The 17,506-nt window shown below is 44.7% G+C and overlaps 1 protein-coding gene across 1 annotated transcript in view; it reads right to left on the bottom strand.

Moving 5' to 3' along the window:
• Positions 1-17,506, bottom strand: part of HSD17B12 (hydroxysteroid 17-beta dehydrogenase 12) — a 162,838-nt gene that overhangs the window by 42,636 nt on the left and 102,696 nt on the right. The window contains exon 4 of the mRNA XM_044681335.1: positions 10,081-10,188. Within this exon, the coding sequence (XP_044537270.1) occupies positions 10,081-10,188 (108 nt within the window). The remainder of the gene's footprint in view (positions 1-10,080; positions 10,189-17,506) is intronic.

Genomic DNA, 17,506 nt, shown 5'->3' with positions numbered 1-17,506 from the left:
ACTCCCACCCTGCTCTCCCCAGGCCCCCACCAGGGCTCTGTCTTCCACCAGAGGCCTCTCCCTGCTGCCAGAGGCCAGCCCGCTGCAGAGTGCGCACGAGGACGCTAGGTGGCAGCAGGGGCCTGAGAGCACGGCTAGGAGACAGGCAGCCACAGCCCGAGGACCAGGGATGGGCGAGCGGGAGAAATGGGGAGATCAGAATTCTCACCTCATCTCTGCTGCATTCTGGGACTCGTTACAGGAGCCTCCCCCCTCCCAAACTCGCCCCCCCCCCCCAATCCCACAAGTTGTCTTCACCCGTTTTGGATGGGTGAAATCTCCTGATGGAGCCTTTCAAAGGAGTCCAGCACCAAGAGCCAGATGCCCCCTGCTCCTGCCTTCCCCGGCCCTAGCTGCCCAGAATTGAGTCTATATTCAGTCTTTCGATAGAGGTTTGGGCTAGAACGACCACAAGGAGACGTCATCTCCCCCAGAGGACGGAGCCTCTCTGCAGGCAGGGCCAGCTTCCTTTAGCACCGCACGCTGCGGGCACTTGTGAGGGCCTCTGCCCGACCAAAGGGCGCTGCCGGCTGTTCTAACTCCCCCTTCAGGGGCCCCCATGATCTGTGACTTCTCTTGCTTTAAATATGAGCAAAGAATCTCTCCATCCCTGTCTGCCTCTGGTTCTCTCTCTGTCTCACAATAATCTCTCAGTGCCAAAGCGAGCAGCCCTTTCTCGATCCTCATCATTTTTCTGCCAGCTTTGCCATGGTGGATCCCTTCTCCTGGCTCCATGTCCTCCTCTTTCAGTTTTGTGATTCTGCGCTCTTTCTCCTCCTGGCTGTATGACCATCCTCTGTGGATTCTTTATCCAGGCTTTGCCCGTTATCTTTGGCGGTTTGTCTAGGCCCTGCCGGCTCACCCACCTCTGTATCTACCTTTCACCCAACGCTCACCTGTGGCTCCAGGAAGCGGGCACGTACCCAACTGCCCAGGTGATACCATCTTGGCTAGCCTAGGTTGAGGAGGAATGTCTACCCCAAGCATGTGAAGGCTCCCCTGGTGGGCTAGGCAGAAGAGAACCATTCGATTCAGTCATGGAAGCGGCACAGCGGAAGCAAGCTCCAGGGAGCACTTAAAGAGCTCCGCCAGACCCTGAAGACTCCACGGCCGTTCACTGCATCTTGGGCCATCACCAGTCATCCCGACTTTTGTCTGGCCACCGGACTTGGATAACTGGAAGAGAGTGAGGCTGATGACTTCATAATAATCTAATTTATGTTCACCTCAAGATATCACTGGTCCTCCTCAAAACAAAGGAGGAACCACAACGATCTTCCTTGGTGATCTCATCACTTCTCGTGGGTTCAGTTATCTCTATGTCGATGCTTCACAGATTGAGACATTCTGCTCCAGGCCTACCTATCTTTTGAACACCTCAAACTGGATGGCCCAAAGAGTCTCAAACTCAACAGGTTTACAATGGAGCCTATTGCTGGCCTCCAGCACCCCTCTCCACTCTTTCTCCTGGAGAGAGCACCACCATCTTCCTATTTACCAACCAAAGAGAGAGTCATCCCCCTTCACGTTCACCCTACTGGGGGTCAAATCTTACATTTCTACCCTGGACATCTCTCATCTATGACCCCTTTTCTCAACCCTCAAAGTCACCCTCTAACACAGCCCCTCATCACAATTCACCTAGACTACTGCAGCAGCCTTCTAAGTGGACGCCATGCCTCCCATCTCTCCCCAAGTGCTGAAATAACCTTTCCTAAAGCTCAGGTCTGACCATGTCATAAAAAAGACTCAAAAAACTGCACTGACTCCTTAACTAGCCTCCACAATCAAACAGGAACTCCTGTTTGGCAGGAGACTGGACAACCTGGTTCTTCCTACCTTGCCAATCGTCCTTCACACTACCGGGGCATTCCCCACAGAGGATGCCATCTCCCACCTCTGGATCTGGAATTCTCTCTCCCTCCTCTCCTCTACTTCATAGCTTTCTAGGTTTCCTTCAAGATTCACTTCATATTCCCAACTTTTATAGAAGATTCTAGTCTTTCCTCTCTCCACTTCTAACTGCTAATGATTTTTTTCTGAGCTGCCTTTCCATCTCCCTTGTACAGGTAGAAATCCAGTTATTTTTATGTTGTCTCCCTCTTTAGAATGAGGGAGGTCCTTGAGGGCAGGGGATGTTTTGGCCCTTTTTATTTTGGATCTCCAGCACTTAGCATTAGACCTGGCTCTTAATAGAGCCTGATGACCAACTGGGGCAGTTTGTCTTGAAGAGTAGTGACACATGAAAGAAACTGGAAGGATACAGGGCTGGAAAGGTGAGATATCAAAGTAAGGAGGTTCAAGTAGCAAGCAATGAGGAAAGACTAAAGGAAAGAGGCAGTCAGTCTGACCTTAGGCAGAAACTCCACCCAATAATGTAAACTTTTGCCCTTCAGAAATGTGCACATGAGTGATGGATTCTCTATCACCTAAAGGAGGGGGGGGGGGGCAAAGGAAAAGAGGATGAGAGATAAGACAGGCCATGGCAGGCCCAGAAGAAGATCCTAACAGGAAAGGACAGGTAGGTGGCTAGTGAGAAGGAGGCTGGGAGCTGCGCAGTGTACCCTGGCCTCCACTTTTTCTCAATAAAAAGCTTTTAGGAACTCCCCCATCCCAGTGTTCAAAATGAAAAGCACAGTAAGCTTCTAGCTAATTCTGGGAGTTCCACAAATTCTAACTGCCTCCTTCTTTTTCCTTTTTTAAATCATCCCCCTTCCTCTCACTAGCCTTTTTAAATTAGCAAGATGAGATTTTTGTTCTGTGATGTTCGTTTGTTGTCACTGACCTCCCAGAACTCCACGTCCTCTCTCACAACCAGAAGCTGCGAAGACTATGATGTCATTAGAGGTCAGGGCTTCCATGGGTGGTCAGGGTAGGGGCAGAGGCAGAGAAGTGAATTCCTAGCATTAGGGTCTGTTTTCAAGCAAACAGCTACAGTCATAAGAGTCGAAGAGAGGGAAACCAAATGCTCTGCTTGCACATCCCTCAGATATAATTCAGATTCATGGGAAATTGCCCTGTCAGAAGGTCTATAAAAATATCCCTAAAGCCGGGGCTCTTTAATACATACTAGAGAAGTCCAATCACTTTTCCTTGTTCTATGACTTGATTCATCAGGCCAAGTCTGATGACACCTACGTGATTATCTCCACTGAGCTAGCTCAAGCACTGACCCATCTGGAAGACTGTAGGCATTCCAGGCCCAGGTGAGAATTTCTCCAAAAAACTGATGAGAGGGATAGGCAGAGGAGAGAAGAAATGCTGCCGGGCTAATTTGCCTTCACCATAGGCCTTGCTGCTCTCCAGAGCCCTAAAACTTCTTCATTCCCAAAGCTCATTCCAGGTTACCGCCTGGGAAGTTTCTTCCTCCCTTGCAGCCTCCACCTTGGACTCCTAGAGCCTCCACTTCACAAGGGAGCTCAGGTCGGCCTTGCCTTCATTCTTCCACAGGCTGCGCTCTGACCTTTCTCTTCTGCACCCTGGAATCAGTCCTCTCCCTGGCCTTTTCAGCCCCTTTTATGTTCTGTCTCCCCATGTCAGGATGTAATCTTCCTGAGGACAACGCCTGTCTGGCTAGTATTTCTCTTCTCAGTCCCTGATACAGAGTAGGCACTTAATAAATGCCTGTTGATTGATTTAATTTTGAAAACTTAAGCAAATTAAAGTTTCATTTATCAAGAATTGATTTTGTATTTTTTTAATCAGTTGGATTATGTACTTTAAGAGTTAATGCACTTAGCTGATATTTTTAAAACCATGTTAAAAATAGAAAAATGAGGTAAATACCAAAATGACTCAAGATAAAAGACCTGATTAAAGAAAAAGCCAGGGGCAACTAGGTGGGGCGTCATGGATAGAGTACCAAAGAGGCAAGAGGAAATGAGAGGTCCTGAATTCAAATCTGGCCTCACGACACATCCTAGTTGTGTGACCCTGGGCAAGTCCCTTAACCCCAATTGCCTAGTCTTTATTGCTCTTCTGCTTTGAAACCAAAACTCAGTATCAATTCTAAGACTGAGGGTAAAAGATTTAAAAAAAAAAAAAAAAAGGAAGAAGAAGAAGAAGAAAGGAAAGGGGTCTAGATTAGGATTTTCTGGACTGCCTACCTTATGGTGATTAAAGGAAGCAACTATTTGTTGCCTCTCCTTCCCTTGCCTCTTTCCCACTCAAGACAACGGAGTTCAGGGACTCCAGCAAAAAAAGGTTCTGCTTCGTCTTATTTAACACAGTGCTGCGGCTAGCACATGTTCAGAGTCTGACAGATGATATTTGGAACACTATGCAAAACATTTTGCAAACTTTACAGTTTTCCTACATTTGTGAGAATCAATTTCTAAATAAAAAGCAGTTTACAAGGCTTTAAATTTGCAGTGGCTTTAATCGGAATCTGCAAATTGTAGCTGAATCTGAAGCTACACAATAGGAAATTTCCAGTATTTACTTGGAAGTTGCTATGTATTCCCCATAATGAAATTAAATGCAATTGGCTAAGTGTAAACTTTGGTAGGGTGAAGAAGGGGAGAAAAGAGAGGATTGGGCCAGATTATACAATAGTTGCATAGCCCAAGAAAAGCCAACCTAAAATATGAATATGGGCCTATTTCTACTTGTGGAGGTTACTGCTCTTAGATTTTTTTCTCTCCCCAACCCCTTGAGTGGTGAATAATCTGATATAGGTCATGCTTTCATGTAATACATATTTCCATATTGCTCATGTCATGATGGAAGTCACATATCACACACCCAATAGAAACCTCATGAAGGCATGGCTTTGATCTGTACTTGTACTTTTGTAATCTTAAGCAAATAATAAAAAGCCTCTCTTCTCTTCTTGGGTTTCTTACAGCTAGATCATTTCTTTATTTTTGTTTTTCCAAATCCTTACCTTCTGTCTTAGTATCCATTCTAGGACAGAAGAGTGGCAAGAGGTATTAAACTGGTAATGGGGATTAAATGACTTGCTCAGGATCACATAAGAAGGAAGTGGCTAAGGTCAGATCCAAACCCAGGACATCAATTCTAGGTTGGGCTCTGTATTCACTGTGTTTTTTAGCAACCCCCTACCCCCAACTAGATCATTTCTAAGGTCTCTCCCTTTCCCAATCTAAATCCTGTGATAATATAATTTTTTAAAAATTTTTCTGGATTTTTAATAACTTTGCTTCCCAATATATTCTTTCCTTCTCGTGCACCCAGAAAAGCAGTGCCTGGTAACAGAGAAGAAAAGAGAAGAAAAAAGGTATTCAGTCAAACTAAGAAATACATCAGTCAAGTCCTCTGCTCTTACAGTGCAGTGGCTGGTGAGAGGTCCTTAGCAGAAAAGGGAGAGGCGCATCCTCTGGGCTCTCTTCTCTTATTTTCTTTGTTTGGGTCTTTCTTTGTTTAGGCCAAGGCCAGAGGCCTGAAGACTGGGGATGAATGAAGCAAAAGCTTCAGTCTCAGAATCTCTTTTTAAAGAGCAGTTCCTTTAGAGAAGTCCAAGAAGATTTAGTCTTTACACCCACCAAGTGTAATTCTAAGGGAAAGATTTAAGAACAGTCTCACCTAGTTCAAGGTCTCAGCCAGAGCCCCTCCAGGTCCAAGTCATGAACAAGAAGAGCTCTTTCAAATCCAAGACACGAGCCAAGAAGAGAGAAGCTGAATTCACTGAACTCTCTTTTAAAGAGGTTTATTTAAAGAGGCAACACTTCCTGTGCCTTCCTCTGAGTTTACGTGTCCAATCACAACAGATGCTTTTCTTAGGACTGCCCAGGAGGCAGTCAGTAAATTCTAATTCATCACTCACTCTAGCATACATGGGTCACAGACCTTCCAATCTGTGTGTTAAGTGGAGTTGTTTACACTTTTGGTGATTAGATTCGAAAATGGGCAAGGTAGATTTAATCTCATTATCACACTATCATATATTTTAAAACTCAGTTTAGGTTTCCCTGTACTGACAGGAATGAAAGTGTAAGCCAGTGCAGACCAGCCTTCCCTTAGAGCATGGCCCACACACCCCCAGATACAGCCAACCCAAGTTCCTGCAGGCTCGACTCCCTATGAAACCACATCTCTGCTGGGGACAAGATTCTAAGAAGAAGCCAGGGAAGCTTCTCAAGGAGGGCAAGGGAACTGGACTGGGGGTAGATTTGGTGGAGAACTCAGCTCTCACTCAAAAATTATAGATCTGTACAATATAATGACTGAACTTAGAAGTAAAAAGGCTCTCCTCACAAGCCATCCACTTTAGGTCCCTCTCCTGACTCAGCATCCTTCCTCTCACTTGAGACTATCTTGAATAGGATTTGGGATGAGGAGAACCAATAGCCAGTTCCAGTCCCTACCTTTTCCTTTTCTCCGTCTCCCTTTCCTTGTTTGTCTGTCTCTCTGTCTCTGTCTCTGTCTCTCTCTCAAAACCTTTTTATCTTCTATCTTTTTTTAACCCTTACCTTTTATCTTAAAATCAATACTGCACATTGGTTTTAGGGCAGAAGAGTGCTAAGGGCTAGGCAATGGGGGTCAAGTGATTTGCCCAGGGTTACACAGCTAGAAAGTGTCTGAAACCAGATTTGAACCCAGGACCTCCCATCTCTGGGCCTGGCTCTCAATCCACTGAGCCACTCAGCTGCCCCCTATCTTCTATCTTAAAACTGATATGGGGTAGGCAAAGTGACTTGCTCTGGGGTCACAATCCTACTTTCTCTTTAACTCTTCTTTTTGGGAAGCAGCCCCTGGGAAGACTAACTGGAAGAGAGGCAGAACCAGCCAGTAAGCCTCTCTAAAAACATTTTGGGGTACTACCTTCTTATCTCCAGCAGCACCAGGCTAGCGTAGTGTCTGACACACAGTAGGTGCTTAATGAATGTTCACTGAATAACTTTCAGGTAGGGGGATGTGTCTCCCCTTCATCTCCTTTCCCCCACTCTCTTCTCCTTACTCCTCAGGGCCATGGATATATTCTCTCTCAGGCTCCAAAATACCTTCTGCCTTCTCCTCCAACCAAAACTCATGAGTCTTCAGTCAGTGTTGCTAATTTCTCTGATTAAGAAGAAGGCTCTTAAGCTGGAAACCAAGGCTATTTTTCAGGAAGTCCATGAACTTGGATGGGGAAGAAGAATCATCTTTATCTTGACTCACTGAAAACAAGCATAGGTGAAGGCACCTTCCCAAAGGGCTCAGGACACAAAAAAGGTGAAGAACCCCTCTAGAGGAGGCAGTAAGTACAACAGACCAGAAATCAGGAGCCTCAGGCTCCCAGCCCAGCTCTGCCCTGAAGCTATCTGTATGTCTGGCATAAACAATAGCACCAGAGACAAAACCTCTTTTTTTCAATGGGGAAAAATAGTTCTGATAAAAAAGAGGCAGGAAGAGGATATCAAGTTTCCTGGGCCTGAGGAAATCTTTTTCTCCCTGGGAGGGATCCAGAGCCCCAGGGCCTACTTCGGGGGTCATGCCTGGCTTCTTTCCCTGGAGGTCTCCATTTGTGAGGTCTGTGGTTATCTATGATGTGTGTGTGTGTGTGTGTGTGTGTGTGTGTGTGTGTGTGTGTGTGTGTGATGTGTGTAAGGCATAGCCTGGATTCCACGTATTCACCCCGTAGGCCTGGGGCTACTTGTTTAGATGACACTGAGCCATGCTTTGTTCTGTCCAAAGGCCCTTTAATGGCTCTTCCTGACTATGGGCCCCCCTACACAAGCCTGAGGATAAAAATCCTGTCTCATGTCCAGGACATCCAGAGTAGAAAAGAGGTTGGGCTGGACTTGAGTCCAACCTCTGAGGCTGGGCACGTCCTCCCTGCGCCTCTCTGGTACGATGGCTTTGGTCTCCCATTCACGATGTCCTAAGTGCCTTTGCCTCATCAGGCCTCATCTTCCAAGCAGGGCCTCCGGGCGGCTGGGACGCTTGTCTCAAAGGCTCCACTTCTTCCTCTTCCTCACTTATTCTCAGAGATGCGGCATCAGGCCACGCAGGCAACACAAACCCAAGCTGGGACATGGGGCTGCTTTTCTCTGCCTCATCTTATCTTGTAGCACCTTCCTTTGTGCCTCGGAAAACACGCCCGGACTTTGTGCATTCACAGCACATCTCCACGGGTCACCGCTTCCCGAAGCCCTGAGGCTGGTCCTAGGCAAGTTCTACAGCACTGCTGGGCCCAAATTTGAGCCTCTCTTGTCTGGGGAAGGCAGCTCAGAAGCACCATGGATGGAGTCCTGCACTTGGAGTTGAGTTTAAACCTTGCCTCAGACACTCACCTGGCTGTGCAACCCTGGACACGTACTTAACTGCCTGTCTCAGTTTCCCCATTAAAAAAAGTGGCATCTCTGTTCCGCGGTGGCTATGAGGACCAAGAGCGTTCTTGCCTCTAAACCCGCTGGTGAGGCTTCGCGCATCAGCCAAAGGCTCCCTGTTATTCCTGGTCCCTCGCTCCAGGGTTAGAGGCCTGGGGCCAAGAAGGACCATTCCTGCTTAGACCAAAACTAAACCATCAACTCCTCTTCAGTTCCTCCTCTTTCAGATGCAGAGAATGCACTTATCAGGCCTGCCTCAAGTGTTGTCAAGTGCTGGAGAAAGGGGAGCGCCATTGGAGGGAGATGAAAGCACCCTGAAATGAGGAGGTCCCCAAGAAAGACAGTGTCGTCTCCCTCCTCCTCCTCAGCCTCAGCCCAGCGAGGCTCTTCCCCATCTCCAGGCTCCACGGGCCTGACCCCGGGCCTCTACACTGGAAGCTTTCGGGGTGAAAAGCAGCTGTTTTTGACAACAGACCACAGGCCATAACACGCCAGGCCTGCATGAAGTCAGGAAGCCCTGGATTCACACTTCTCTCTGCTCCTTCCACCTCTGGGACCCTCACCGAGGCTCTGAACTCTCCTGTCTCCATTTTCTCCTCTGTAAAATGGGGGTCACCATGACACCTCTCTTCTTCTTACTATAAAAGCACTTTGTGAACCTTGAAGCGCTGCATACGAGTGAGCCACCATGCTTAGCTCTGCCGCACCATGAATGCGCCTGCCTTCTGGAGACGTTGAAGAGCGGAGGCTCAGAGCTGGGGAAGGAGGGGCAGCCACTTGTCCAGACCAGGCTCTCCCTGGGTCTCCTCCCTGGAACTGTCTTGCTCTTGGCCTGCTCTTCCAGCCCCTATTCACCATCAGCTGTAGAAGGCTTAGAAGGCAAGTGCCAAAAAGAGAGGTCAAGGGATTGTGCAGAAGGCAGACTTCGGAGCCGCCACTCAGGGCCCAGCCAGACTTACGCTAACAAAGACCTAAAGTTTGGGTGCAGCCAAGGAGGCCAGGCCCTCCATGCTTATGAGTCAAAACAGGGAGGTGATAAGACGGAGGCAGAACAGCAGCAGCGGCTCCTCGGGCTTGGGGTGCAGAAGAGGGAGACGCCTTCTGTCTGACCTCTAGACACCATGTTGCCTGTCCCATGTGCTGAGGAGCTAGGCCTGGCCTGAGCTGTCAGGAAACTGCCCGCCGGTCGTCGGGCCGGCTGCCTCTGCGGCCCTCTGCGGCACTGCAGAGAAGGTTGTACTCACGACGGCGCAGGATGCTTTAGGCTCTGCAGCAAGGAGGTTCAGGAGGGAGAACGGCTTCCCGTGCTACGGGCTCTTTTCTCTGTGGGGTTTCTTCCGAACTGAAACAGCCAGAGGGTCAGGGACTGGCCCCACAGAGCCCGTCACTGCCTAGCACTCGGGAATACAGGTTTTGCCTGATGAGGTGAGATCTTCAGGCATTAACAAGAACTTAACATTTTTAAAAAATGGAATGAAGATAAGTAAAAACAATCAAAATGGCAGAAAAGGAAAATTTCTTAATTTTCAAGAGCAATTCTATTCAAGAGTAGATTCATATGAGAAATATAGATCAAATAGAAATCTGAATCTTATCATTCAAAATTCAAAGTAATCTAATCTATCTACAGTGTATACTATCTACTCCATCCATTTAAAAACTATGTAGACAACAGTGGAATTTTATAAACTGGTTTTGCACTGATGAATACACATTAGTAGGAAAGTTTAAATGATAGACTGAGTCTAAGAACTGTGCCACAGATACAAACCTAAAACACCAATCTCCAGGCCTGTCAAGCTGGCTTCAATCTTGTTATAAATATCGGTTTCCCCAAAATCAACAGCAACCGTCCTGGTTTCCACATTGAATTTTTCTCCTAAAAAAGAACATAGAGAAAGGCGTTAAAAAATACGCGTGTGTATAGACATATATAAAGAATGACAATTCAAACCAAATTCAGTAACACTTCTTTATTTTTTTTTAACTTTTCAGATTTGATGTGGTTCTCAGTCTGTTTCACCCACCTTGCCCTGCATTTCTTATTGCTCAAGGCTCTGAACCTGCTGAGCCTTAGTTTCCTCCACTATAAAATGAAAACTTTGGACTCAGGATGACATCTGGAGGCTTTTCTGTCCCTAAATCTATGTTCTTATGATTTTCATTACTGGAGGGATAGCCTAATGAAAACATAAGAAGCTAGCAGTGAGTCGAATTCTCAACAACTGCATGAGTGAGAGGAACCCCCAATCAGTTATGGCTTTTTGTAAAATGGTGACAGTGGCATTCACTTCTACATGTCTAGATGAACTGCAAGACATAACAACAGGAAAATAAATTCATTTTCCATCTAAATAGGTCTACCATCGCACTGGGATCGAGGATTTTAATGAAAACTTAAGATCTTACCATTTCAGTGAGAAGGCATCTGATGGTCAGTGGGGCATATGAGGAGAATTATGCATCAATATTTACAGTCAATCGAGCTAGAACAGTAATACACAACTATGACCTTTCTCTAGGCCCTGAAGTCTGGTTAGGACTTAGCAGTCGCTGTCACCACTGACCTTCTAAGAGCTTTAGAAAAACCCCACAGTAAAGGCAGTCATTAAGGAGGCAAAGTGCTTCCAAGGCAGTGGAGCAACATAATAAAAGGTCTCCAAGCTCCTCCCTAGGACTGAAGGTGTGCCCAGTCAAAAATCAGCAAGCATTTATTAAGCACTCAGGGCCAGTATAAAAAGTTCAAGATACAAAGAAAAGCCTAAATTCTCCACCACCACCACCCCCCCCACAATGGAGTGGGCCATAATGGCCAGCTATATTTAAAAACAGCTAAAACATTAGAATTTGGTTATATTTTAAAATATTAAGGATAAATCCCCATCAGGCCTAGACAGGAAGTCCTCGGTTCAAAACTGGCCTCTGACATTCCCATTACCTTGTCCTTACCACTCTTCTGCCTTGGAATGAATACTTAATATTGATTCTAAGATGGAAGGTAAGGATAAATTAAATCTAAAAAAAGGATAAATTCCTGCTTCTTTAAAAAGGGGGTGGAGGGTACAAAAGGCAACTTTCCCCACAAGGTGCAATGTTAATCTACATGGGAAGAAACAACTCTCAGTTGAAAAGGATTCCTGCATTATAGCTAAAGCTGGGTTATGAGAGGCTTGGATCTCTGTTAGAATCAGTGACAAAAACTGATGATAGAAACTTTTGTAAGGATTTTGAATCAGTTGGAGTCAGAAAAATAATTGATCCAGAAAATACTTTGGCTTGGGTTGAAGACATAATTTCTGCTTTAACACAAATGGTTTATTTCTTCTAGTAATCTGGAAGCCTAGAAAACATGAGGACAGTATATCTTTACAAAGTTGAACATGTATCGGAATGCAGAGATTGGGTATCTTTTACTTCAAACCTTAGAAATCACATAGAATATCAACAGTTGGAAGAGACTTTCAAAGTCATTGAAAATGGCCTACAGAATTCACCAGCAATAAAAATTATTGCCCTTATTTTGTCTATAGTCTCTATGAAATTAATATCTGTACCCTAGAACCCAGCACCCCACTCTCTTCCTCAAATTACATGCTGACGTAGGGAGGATATAAATTTGGTGTAGCCCTGCCTCAAACTTTCTTCTCTTCCTGTAGTGGCTTTGGTGAAGCAGGCTTTTTAAACAAGCAAGAAAATTTAGTAACAGTCATATGTATAATTAATTTAAATTATATTTTTATGGAAATTTTTCCTGTTGAGAGTTATTTTAGGATAAGAAACTTGCTACCTCTCAGAATCCATAAAGTGAACTACTTGGAGAAGGCACTATGAAGATGCCTGCAGAAACCACATACTGCACCAAAAGATCCAGAATGAACTTTGGGATGTAGTGAAATTGAACTATCGGGGGGATTGAATGTATTTATTTTGAATGTAAATTCATGCCAAAGGGGACTGCCCCCAATTGGTTTTTTGTCAATGCACCAAGCAAACACTGGCTTTGCATGTGCGCTCGCGCGCGCTCTCTCTCTCTCTCTCTCTCTCTCTCTCTCCCCCATGCTGGACATTAATTTAAATTTTAGATCTCCCAAGGAAAAGTAATGAGGAAAGGTTGAATGATATCTTTTATTAAACATAAAGCTTTTGAATCGGGAAGAAAATAATGAAGTGATCTTCATAATGGTTTTAAGAAAAGTAAAGTTATCTTCCCAGGCAAAGCTGCCACACTGGCATTTAAGATGAATACACTCTCCCCTAGTAATAATAACCATGAACTAACCAAGGAAAGAAATATGTGTTTTATAACCGACTAGATCTGGTGGACAAGCTTATATTTTTAAGACTTATAAATATACAATGTAATCAAAAACTATAAATGTTAGGAGCCTCTCTATTTGTTCTTGGAACAAATATGGCTTCTGGAAGAAAACAGCATTACCTACATCTGAATCATAAGCAAGAGGGAAGGTATTCTAAAATCCTTCTGTGATTGGTTGAAAGCTTGATAATGGGGGACAGCAAGGTACTCCCTTTTTTCCCAGAGGAGTAATAAGAACTCAATGTTGGAGTCCAGGAGAGGGATAGCAGCCCAGACTTTTGGACAGGAAACCAGAGAGTTTGGTGGCTAAAGACATTGGGCCCAATTCCTTCTCTTTTTCACACAATGTCCAAGGCCAGTTAGAATTCCTTGAGGCCTGAAAAGATGGAGAACTGGACTTCTAAATTAACCCATTATAGACCAGTTAATCCCAGAGCCAGGGCTTAAACAGTTCTAGGAAGTGGGCAAGAGAAAACTTTGGTCTTTAGCATAAGTCTGTGACTGGCCATTCCAAAGCCTCTTCTCAAAACAGAAGTTCTACCAAAAGGGTGGCCCAATGAAGTTCATTTTGACAACATCCTTATTCAGATAAAAAAGTAAATCCTCTGTTTGATGTTCAAAGCCCTCCACCACCTTTCCAGTCTTCTGACACCTTATCCCCTCTAGATACTCTGCAATGCAGTGCCACCAGCCTCCTTGCAACTCCTTGTATGTGGCGTTCCACCACCTCTTTGCCAGGTGTTTTCCCTGGCTGTTCACCAAGCTGGAATACTCCCCCTTTTCATTTCCATCTCCTAGCTTTCCTGGCTTTCTTCAGGTCTCAGCTGAGGTCCCATCTTCTGCAGAAGCCTTACCCAGTCCTTTTTTTTTTAAACTCTTACTTTCTGTCATAAAATTGATACTAAGTATTTGTTTCAAGGCAGAAGGGCCAGGCAATTGGACTTAAGTGACTCGCCCAGGGTCATGCAGCTAGGAAGTGTCTGAGTTTACATTTGAACTCAGGACTTCCCAAATTTCTGTCCAGTGAGCTGCCCCCTTGCCCAGTCCTTCTTCATTTTAGTGTCCTCCCTCTGAGACTACCCCCAGTTTATCCTATACATGTCTTGATTGTTTGCATGCTTTCTCCCCATTAGACTGGGAGCTCCTTGAGGGCCGAGACTGTTTTTGCCTCTCTCTGTATCACTAGCACTCTTCACGTTTCCTGGCACCTAGTAGCCATTAATTAGCATTAATAAATGGCTGAAATATGATGGCTTGTTAGACAGGGGAGGGGAGAGAGGTGAATTCACAAATGAAGGTTAATCAAAAAACAAAGATATTAATAGAAATGAAATTAAAGAAATTTTTAAAGAGAGCTAAGCCAGGTTTCTTGGCTGGCATTTAGACGCAGAACTCACGGTGATGGCAGAGAGTAGGAGAGACAAAGAAATATACAAGTCAGTCTGTGGCAGACAATGGTTGTCACCTGTCTGCTGAGTCTGGTTAAGTCGTACCTCATGCTTCTCGTCCATGTTTTTGGCTGCTAAGTGAATGTCCTGAGAAAGCTGCCCATGCTGACTAGGGCTAGCTGACCAGCTGGGACCCAGGACACCCTCAGTCAGGGCAGAGATGGACAGATGGAGGAATGGCAGCAGTGAATGAATAAACATTGACTTGGTAAATAGTAAATAATACAGATAAGCCAATCCTTACTCCCAATGAATTTATATTTTAATGGAGGGAGACAATATACATAGAACATTTAACTCAAAGTCAATCTGAAAGACCGCAGCTTCTTTGAGGTTATTTCTGTTTGAGAGAGCCAAGAATTCTGAGATCAGAGGCACTGGTGGCAGGTCCCTCTCCCTGCTCCAGGCTGCCTACCACCTGGTCAGTAGTCCAGCTTCAAGGCGACTTGGCCCTTCGCAGTATTGCAGGCAGTGTTGATGAGACAGGGATGGAGAGCTCCCTGATTAAGAAGCTATTCCACAAGGGTAGTGGCAGGTCTGAGGTACTGAGATCTCGGGGCCCTGACAATAACATTCAAGGATTCTAACCTTGGGACAAATAAAACAGTCTTGCTGCTGAAATTTGGGCTCTTCTGTCTCTCATTCTGAGGTCACAATTGATATCTTCAGGCTAATACCAGTCTGATGTAGGGATGAACCTCCCTCCCACAGCAGACGGTCAGCTGGCAATAGAAGCACGTCCCAGCCCCAGCACTGGTAACTACAGGAAAAGTTGAGAATTAAGGTGAGATCAAACTGTCCCTTTGCTTTTTCAGCCCCTACTTTAAGCCCTTAAAAACTCATCCTGAGCTTATGCTCAAGAGAAAAAGAAAATTTCAATGTTATTTATAACCTCAGATCTTTAGGACAATTGATCATCACTGGCCTCAGACCACCAAAAGGCCCTGGGCATGGGTTGACCCACTCTAGCTCTGTGGCTATTTTTAGCTCAGACTAGTGAAGCAAGGTCAAGCAAGGTCTAGAGTGAAAAGAAAAAATGGTCTTGAGGCACTGGGCTCCCCAAGAATAACCCAAACCTGCCAACTTCTCCATTAAAAGAAAATTCAGGATTCTACTGGTTATAGAAAAAGTTATAAAGTAGATATATGAATAAAGAGAGAGCAGAAGGCAGGGAGCTGGCTAGCTGACATAGACATTCTTAGTAGAATGCAACAGCAGGGTTTTGAAGGAGTTTTTGAAACTGCCAAGGGTTGAAGGAAGGAGCCTGGGAGCTGGGATCCTGTCATCTATATGTAACCAGAAACTTTGGAGATCTTGAGTGGACATCAACTGAAGAAAGGACAAGTCATTGTAACTGGGTAGACCAATTACAGAGTGTCTGTCACCTCAGTTTGTGGATTTACTGGCTGACCAAGAAGTTGTTCCTGTTACTTGTACCATCAAGGATTCATCTTGGGCCAGAATTTCCTATGGAGTGAGAAACCCCCTTGTCTCCAAAAAGCCCCTAGCAGCCACCCTGATTCAGCCAGACTCCTGTCTGTGCTGGAGACAGAGAAACCAGCCAATCCACTCTAACCAGTAGTTGGCTGAGTCCTAATTAGTAGATAGTAAAACCTCTCCCATCTCCCTTTCCCTGCTTTATTAAAGTATGTTTTGTATTTTCTTGTTTGTTTCCTTCTCTAAAACCCATCAAGTACCCATTGGTGTTAAGTTTAATCCTTGGCTTGACTAAAGAGGCAGTTGGGGGTTTAACTGCCATTCTCGATCCTGTCACCACTCACTCCCAGCTGTGTCCTGTGTTGTGGGAGTGGGAGTGTTTCCCTTGTATATTTGTGTGACAGGCAGTTAACTTACTTTACCAAATCATTCCTCCATTAACCCCTGGTCCCTCTATGAACCTCTTGGTGTTTATTTATCTGTTTCACACTGCAAGTGACCTTTGGTTTGAAGGCCCTTCTTCCACTTCTGAGAATCCTGTTTCCTTTAAGACCCAGCTGAAAAGCCTCTTCCACTGGAAGCCTTCCCTGATCCCCCGCCCCCCACCACCCGTTTCCAGCCTTCCTATCCAAAACTACCTTATATTCATTGAGGATATACACTGTCTTCTCCAAGAGGATTTCAGCTCCCCGAGTACAAGGACTATTTCACTGTTGTCTTCATAACCCTAGCACCTATCGCATAGAAGGCATTTAATAATTCTGATGGGTTGAACACAGTTCCAGACTTCCCCTTTTACTATTTCATAATGTTCATTTTCTTAAACAAAAAGTATTTGAGTACAGTTTCAGAAACCAAGAAAAGGGGAGTATCTGGGCTTTGTTCACTTGCAATAGCCAGGAATCTTAAGTTGGGCCAATATATATGATAGCAGATTGGGCTATGAATTTTATTCGATTTTTACAATCTTTAAAAAATAAACTAAAATCTAGAAATTGTATATTCACAATTCCTTCTTCTCTTCCCCTTCCAAATCCCTAATTTCTCTTTTTGTGTGTGGGGGGTGGGGATGAGAATCCCCTACTAACTGCCCTTAAATGCTTAAACATTTTGAAATGCTGAAGAACTGAAAGAATGCTTGAATTTGAGAGATACAGGTGATTATTTATTCAAGATATTTCTTCAATGTTTCACTTCTTGTATTTTTTTTCCCTAACAATTAAGACTATATTCTTTGTAAGAGCTCACTAGACTGGATAGTTGGACACTATCTTAATGCATTACTGGGTACTTTTAAAACCCAATAAAAATCTTGTAAACTGAGATTTAAACTGAAATTGTAAACTCAGTTCTCTAATCTGTAATTCAAGGGGTCACACACAGGGCAAAAACAAAACACACGGACCTGTTCATGCCCCTAGAAGACGAAGCCTACTTAGTCATTGTCTTTGTGATTGATCATCTCATAGAGAGGACATCCCACAAGTTAATGACAACAAGCTTTGCTATGATCCTTTAACCACGTTAACATGAAATAACAATGGCTAAGGCAAAGCTTTGCAGGATGGGTTTGTGTTTTGGGTCCTTGGAGTAACCACCCATAATCTAGCACCTCCTAATTCTCACTCTAAGGTACTGTCACCCTGGTAGGTCTGAGTTCCTAACGAAGGCCCAAAACGACACACTTATACTCCACTTCCCTTAAGAGTCCTATGGATCAGGACACTCAAACACTCCTGGTAGAACTGTTAACTGATACAACCATTCTGGAGAGCAATATGGAATTGTGTCCAAAGGGCCATAAATTATGCATATCCTTTGAACCAGCAATATCTCTGCTGGGTCTGTATCCTAAAGAGATCAGAGATTGGAGAAAGGCTCTACTTGTACAAAAATACATTTAGCAGCATAGTGGCAAAGAATGGGAAACAAAGGAGGTGTCCATCACTTGGGAAATGGCTGAACAAGTTGTGGAATATGGTGGTAATGGAATA

Source organism: Gracilinanus agilis, chromosome 6 (assembly GCF_016433145.1).
Source record: "Gracilinanus agilis isolate LMUSP501 chromosome 6, AgileGrace, whole genome shotgun sequence".
Lineage (NCBI taxonomy): Eukaryota > Metazoa > Chordata > Mammalia > Didelphimorphia > Didelphidae > Gracilinanus > Gracilinanus agilis.
This window is presented reverse-complemented; position numbering and strand designations above follow the sequence as displayed.